At 33.5% G+C, this 6,237-nt stretch overlaps 1 protein-coding gene across 1 annotated transcript in view; it reads left to right on the forward strand.

The window, feature by feature from the left end:
* Window positions 1-314: 314 nt before the first annotated feature.
* LOAG_17318 (FAT domain-containing protein) overlaps window positions 315-6,237 on the forward strand; it is a 27,402-nt gene continuing 21,479 nt past the window's right edge. The window contains exons 1-15 of the mRNA XM_020449976.1: window positions 315-434; window positions 683-845; window positions 1,047-1,322; window positions 1,657-1,756; window positions 2,001-2,105; window positions 2,360-2,532; window positions 3,055-3,228; window positions 3,409-3,486; window positions 3,590-3,700; window positions 3,789-3,938; window positions 4,272-4,494; window positions 4,652-4,815; window positions 4,950-5,123; window positions 5,215-5,385; window positions 5,860-5,979. Of these exons, the coding sequence (XP_020306409.1) occupies window positions 349-434; window positions 683-845; window positions 1,047-1,322; window positions 1,657-1,756; window positions 2,001-2,105; window positions 2,360-2,532; window positions 3,055-3,228; window positions 3,409-3,486; window positions 3,590-3,700; window positions 3,789-3,938; window positions 4,272-4,494; window positions 4,652-4,815; window positions 4,950-5,123; window positions 5,215-5,385; window positions 5,860-5,979 (2,268 nt within the window). The 5' untranslated portion in view covers window positions 315-348. The remainder of the gene's footprint in view (window positions 435-682; window positions 846-1,046; window positions 1,323-1,656; window positions 1,757-2,000; window positions 2,106-2,359; window positions 2,533-3,054; window positions 3,229-3,408; window positions 3,487-3,589; window positions 3,701-3,788; window positions 3,939-4,271; window positions 4,495-4,651; window positions 4,816-4,949; window positions 5,124-5,214; window positions 5,386-5,859; window positions 5,980-6,237) is intronic.

A 6,237-nucleotide genomic window follows, 5' to 3' on the forward strand; every position in this document is an offset into this window, starting at 1 on the left:
ATATATATATATGTATATATATATATGTATATATACGTATATGTATATATATACATATACAGTGTCGGTTCATAAAGTTTACAAAAATTTTCTAAATCCAACGTAAGATATACTTGCATAATTCAAAAATATGTACAGTCGACTTACCACTAATATTTAAAAGATTTTGCTGATAGATTTGACTTAGCAGACAGATATAAGGTCAAGCAGGAATAGAAACAACCAATATCATGGTTTAGTAAGTTGCTTACGAAGGTTTAGACCTTATCAGCTGTGAAAACATTACAGGGTTTACGAACTTTGGAATTATGTGTTGATAATTTGCAACCTGATTATCTCTACGAACACATGGCACCAGTTCGAGCTGAACTGATACGTGGTTTATGGCAGTGCATGTCAAGTCAGGAAAAAAACGCACCACAAATTGCATTTAGGTTTTCTCTTTTTTGTTTTGATTTTAATCTTTTTGTTCTCTCACTTTAAGTATAGTAGAAGATTACGAGTCTGTGATTTCTGTTATTTCATATGTCTGTCATTTCAGCGTGTAAGTAACATTTTGGTAAAAATAGAGTTCATCAGTAAGGACTGGAGAGTGGCAAGAAATTATAGGATTATTGATTCCTGCATACTTTAAAAATCAAGAAAATGTGTTTAACAAGTGAGAAATAAGTACAATATTCAGGATTTTGGGAAAATTTGGTGCATCGAATCGGAAAATGTTGATGGATCCTCAAAATTTGGTGTTTAAAGATGAACATTCATTCGAATTACCAGCATTTCGATTGGTTTTCGAGCGGGCTTCAACACGTATTGAATTCAATGAAACACTGTCGGATGGAAGTCAGGTCCTCATTTTCCTTCATGTTTACAGGTAACAGGAAACAGATGTCAAATGAGAAACAATTTTACTTGGCGGCGATACGAATTGATCCTTTGGTTACTTCTTCGATCTTCCAGTAAATTCTTCCCAGTAAAAATGATGCCTCATTTTTCAGAATATTAGCAGCTGTCTTCAATTTTTCCAAAAATAAGCTCTCATTTTTCAGAGTAATAACAGCGGTCCTCCATTTTTCTGTGAACTGAATATTTCTGAAGTGGTGAAAGAATCGGTCAAGCATTTGCGTTCACCATTTGTAGCCGATGCATCCTTCATTATGGCAACTGCACAAACGATTCCGGGTGGAATACGGATTTCTTCCCTAACTATGCGACGTCATGCATTCCGAATAATCAAAGGAGTGATTTTGAGTGCATTGGCACCTACCAAACGCGGAATTTTAAGGAATCCTTTCTTCAAGAAGCATCTTACCATTAGACTTTTGGTAACAGCCTTTCTTTTTGTTAGCGTGGTCAGCAACATGCATTGAAAATAACTATAAACATAGTAGCTTGTTATTGTTTCTAAATTTTAAGATAGTTTCTAATCTATGTTTCTTTCCCTCCTACAGTGAACGAAGATTATTAAAAACAAAAGCAAAAGGAATTTTCGTTACCAATTTAATGAGTGAATATAAAAATAGTTCACAATCAACAACATTGTGAAGGGTGAAAACCCATTGAAGCTGGCAAAGCTTTTGTTTAGATTAAAAGTGCGACTGAAAGAGAAGCACTTGCACGGATAGTAGAGGAATACATAACAATTTAAAGGAATTTCAGGAATTGCGTGCAAAGGACGAGAGTAGTTTCCAATTAGATCATCAATGCAATAATCAATATTCACGGTCTCTTTACCTTGATGCTTTACTCGGATTGTTTTGTAAGTTTGGGTGTTTTTTTCTTTTTACAAGCAGTTTAATGGTTTAGTTTATAGGCGATGGATGAAGTACACTTGTAAATTCAAAAAAATTTCTCTATTTCCGAAGGAAAAATTATTTAACCGGATTAATTTAAATCTAAAAAAGCATAGAGTTTATGAATTCCTAGAACTATGGAGTTTTTGTTCCATTCTTTTTTTCTTCTTTTTTATTTTCATTTTTTTCATAAACATTCTTTTTTTTAAGATGCGACAGCTGCAGTATTACAAGAAGCAACTAGTAATGTTATGGATTTCTTCTGCATGGTTATGCGACACTTGACAATTCAGATTATTTTTGAACAGTGTCGAGGTAGGTTTTTTTGAATTTCTGATCATCGAATCTGCTGTGTATTTTCTGCTTTTGGGAATTTTATCTTTAGAAATGTAGCAATTTTTTCAATCCTGATAACATTCTTTTTTTTAGTATACAAGATTGTATTTGGCTATTTAAAGAGTGTTGTGACTTCTGCAAAAGCACTTAGATAACTAATTTTAGTTATTAATTGTGTTACTGTTTTTTGGCTTGGCAATGGTTTCCAGAAAAAATAAAACTTTTTTTTGTAGAGAAAAGCAACAAGATTATGGATCACGATTTAAACTCGATGGATTATACTGTCCTGATTGATAGTGTGTTGCTTGCTTTAACCGATCCATGTAAAGAAGTGTGCCAGATTGGCCTTATGGCACTGAAGCTGATATGCGAGACAGCAACAGCCCTGTTTGGTAGCATCAACAAAGTGATTTACTTATCAAAAAGTTTCAAAAAGGCGTTTTTAAAATAACCGTTAATTAGCGAAAATAATAGTAGATTAGATGTGAAGTTTTGATTTTTTTGGTCGCGCTATAATTATGACTATATGCATAACTGAAACTGCATGGATACGAGGGATTGTTAAGAATTGTGCAGGATATATAAGGATTGTATAGAAAAAAGATTCTACTGAGGGATTGTATACTGAGATATTGATTGTATACCGAGATATTCATTGCAGTAAGGAATATAAGTATATACTAGGAATATAAGGTCGTAATTCTGATACACGTCACTAAATTTTTTATATATGGTGCCAATGCTTGCATGTCATCAACCGTAAATCTCTTCTATGGCGCGTAGATTATGTTTACTACTCCTGTTGTTTTGAACTACGTTATGGATTTTCCTATTAGTGCTCTTGAGATCCCAACAATTTTTTGTAGCTCTTTTGAACTGTGGCGTAATTCATCGCTTCATCCCCGTCTTAGTAAAACATTAATTTTAGGCAGCCAGCACTACATTTTTTCAACAAATTTTGGAACGAGCAACTAATCTTTGCTATAACGAACCATGGTGTATTCGTCTTGGTGGATGCCTTAGCATCAAATTTTTTTTGATAAACTTTCCTCCAGCTTTCATTATTAACAATATTGATACCATCCTTTGTGCTTTATTTGAGGTGATTCGTTAGGTATTATCATGCTTGTAAGGATTTTGAAACTGGGTAAATTGATAGTGCCTCCTTTATACTGGATTTTTCCTCAGTGTTAAAGATTATTTAATTTATCAACGAATTTAAAGTTTACCTTCCCTTAATTTGAAGGAATATTTTGTCAAGTATTGAATCATATTTTTATAGGTTATTGTTGGACTTATGGAGGATGTTTCAAGTTCAGCCGTCGATGTTGCAGTGTCTACATTGGATTTGTTGTTGAAAGTATTTAATTTTGCGGTTCAATCAAAGAAATCAAAGCCTAAATATCTAAGAATTTTGCAGTTTGTTATTACATCGAATCATCCTATTTTTATTTTAATTCCAGGTCTGTTTTGAACAGTCATTAGTTCATGAAAGGAAAAAAGAAGCCATTGAATGTGTGGTTGGGCGAATTATTGAGAATCTTTTGAGCCCTTCACAAGTTCTTAGCAAGCAGGTTGAATTTTTGCTTACTCATGATAAAATTTTTATTGAATATTCATGTTTTTACTGATGAGACATTTCACAGACTTGAATTTTTATAGAGTCAGAAAATGCTTACGATGTTGGCCGACTACACTGGGCTTACACAATGCGAGTTGCTTGCATTGCAAAATGAGTCACTGAGGAAGTTTTTAGAAGATGGTATGATAGATTACAAAAGGATGTCTCTCGACCAGCAAATTGCCTTTGAGGTTTATGATGCTTAACTGTTTGCTCCTTCAATTCACTTAAATACCTCAAAAATCGGATGTGATCATAATTATGCACTTGAAACTCAGTAATTAAGGTTATTGGTCTTTTAGTTAAACATTACCTCAGGACAGCACCTCTTATGGTAACAGTCCTCGTATATAGTCTCTTATTCGTCCTCGTATAACAGTCCTCGTGTTTATTGAACAACGGTGAATCCAAACTCTCTTCTAAATCACAAATTTTTGAATATGGAGATTATTTGGTGAATTGTCTTCAGATTTTGAGATGTATAATTCATTTCAGGATGTCTTTGTATGTATAATTCATTTCAGGATGCTTTTGTTTTCATCTTTTCCGTTCGGCCAGTACCACAGGAATTTATATTGGACAGATTCCCGGAAAATGATTACGTTTCCCGGCTTTTATCTATCTGCAGTGCTACTAGAAAAGAAATAAGGAACAAGCCAAATTATAAACCATCAACAAGATTCCTGGCCGTCATGCAGCGGTCGCAGTTCAGTTCACGCGTCATCGCTTTACGACAGTCAACTATAAGTTGGTTTTTCTTTCTTTTTTTTTTTTACTTTTCACATCATGATGGAGCTATGAGTTTATTCTATACCTTGAGTATTGTTGACTTCCCAAAATTGTGCTGCACATACTCATTTCAGTTAAAGTAAACGAATTGGAGATGAATTTTTTTAAAATTTAGAAGCACTGGTAACATGTTGTATTGCATCTTGTGGGGAATTAAAACAGACAGTGGATCATGATCCACTGTTTCCACATCACAGGCAAATATTCGAGGCAGTTTTAAAATGCCTTATGGAAGAAAATGAGGCGATTCAAGATGCTGCATTCAGTGCACTGAAAGAAGTTGTTTCTTATTTCGATTTATCACTTGTCAACTTATCATTTCTTCTGCTCTGTAAGATAACATTTTTTCTCATGGTGGATAGAACAGTATATCACATTTGCTTTATTGGTAAATATTATAAACCTTGTTTTAGGCGTTGAGTTTAGATCGATTACGATCACATTTACTTAAAATGGATCTCGGGTTGATGATCACCGTCTTATCTCAATCAGACAATCGCTTAGAGAAACACGTCGTTCTGCGTTTGCTTTACCTCCTACGATTATTTCCAGATATCTTCTCAGAAACATTTTGTAGCGATTTGCTGGTATCTTTTACAGATTTCCGACATTCTTCCATAACAGCACGAATGATAATGATAACTACTAAATGCTCGTTGCAAAATGATATCAATTTAGGATGCTTTTCGGAAATTTCCGGATCCCAATCAAAGTGATATTGTGACTGACGATGTTAAAGTAGGAAAATTATTACTGGAAATTTTGGCCGAATTTCCTCTTGCTGATGCTAGTTTTTTGCATTTGATTATACCACATGTTCGCAGATGGGAAGCTGCTGTTTCTTTTGAGGTAATATTTTCCAAATACCATAGTCAAAGCATTATAGAAATCCTCTGTGCTTATTGTTTCTCAAAATTAAAAGCATTTTGGTGCCATGCGTGTACCGATTTCATATCTGATTTACGGGATCGAAATAACGAATTAGGAACTCAAACCAATCTATTGAACTATCTTGAAGAATGCGGAATATCCTCCGATGACACTTTGCTTTAAAGTCTATTTCATACTTCAGCATTTCCATAATATGGGCATTAAAATGGACATTTTCAATCACAGAAACTTCTCGTTGCTTCTATAACCTTGAACGCAATGTACCGAAGAGATAACCAGAGAAAATAACTTAAAAAAATTTGATAAGTCGAAGTAAATAACCCAGTGATATTGAGGATTCAATGGCTGAAACAAGAAGCTGTAATGATTGAAACTTCGTTTTTTATATATGATTTTTCACTGTTAATATATCAATAACTTGTAATTTTGCAGAGTAATACAAGTTGGCGGTACCCTCTAATGAAATATTTAACGCGATTTCCACTAGAAACTCTGCGTTTCTTTGTTGCAGGCAATAATATCTGTGAACAGAGGAATCGTGAACTCTTTAAGGTTCTTGCAACTGTTTGAATTCATTTAATATAACAGCATAAGGTGTCATGGTCACAGGCGAGTAGTATGAGAATTGTTCATTTTTCTATAAACTGTTTTTTTACAAGAATTTATATCGTCAATTTGATAACTAATAGAAAATAGGTAAGACGATATAGAAATTAGTTAAACTATAAGTTGAAGTATTTACATCCGGGGCTTCCTTTTTCTTTATATATATATATATATATATATATATATATATATATATATTATTTT

The sequence above is a fragment of the Loa loa genome, assembly GCF_000183805.2.
Source record: "Loa loa unplaced genomic scaffold supercont3.61, whole genome shotgun sequence".
NCBI lineage: Eukaryota > Metazoa > Nematoda > Chromadorea > Rhabditida > Onchocercidae > Loa > Loa loa.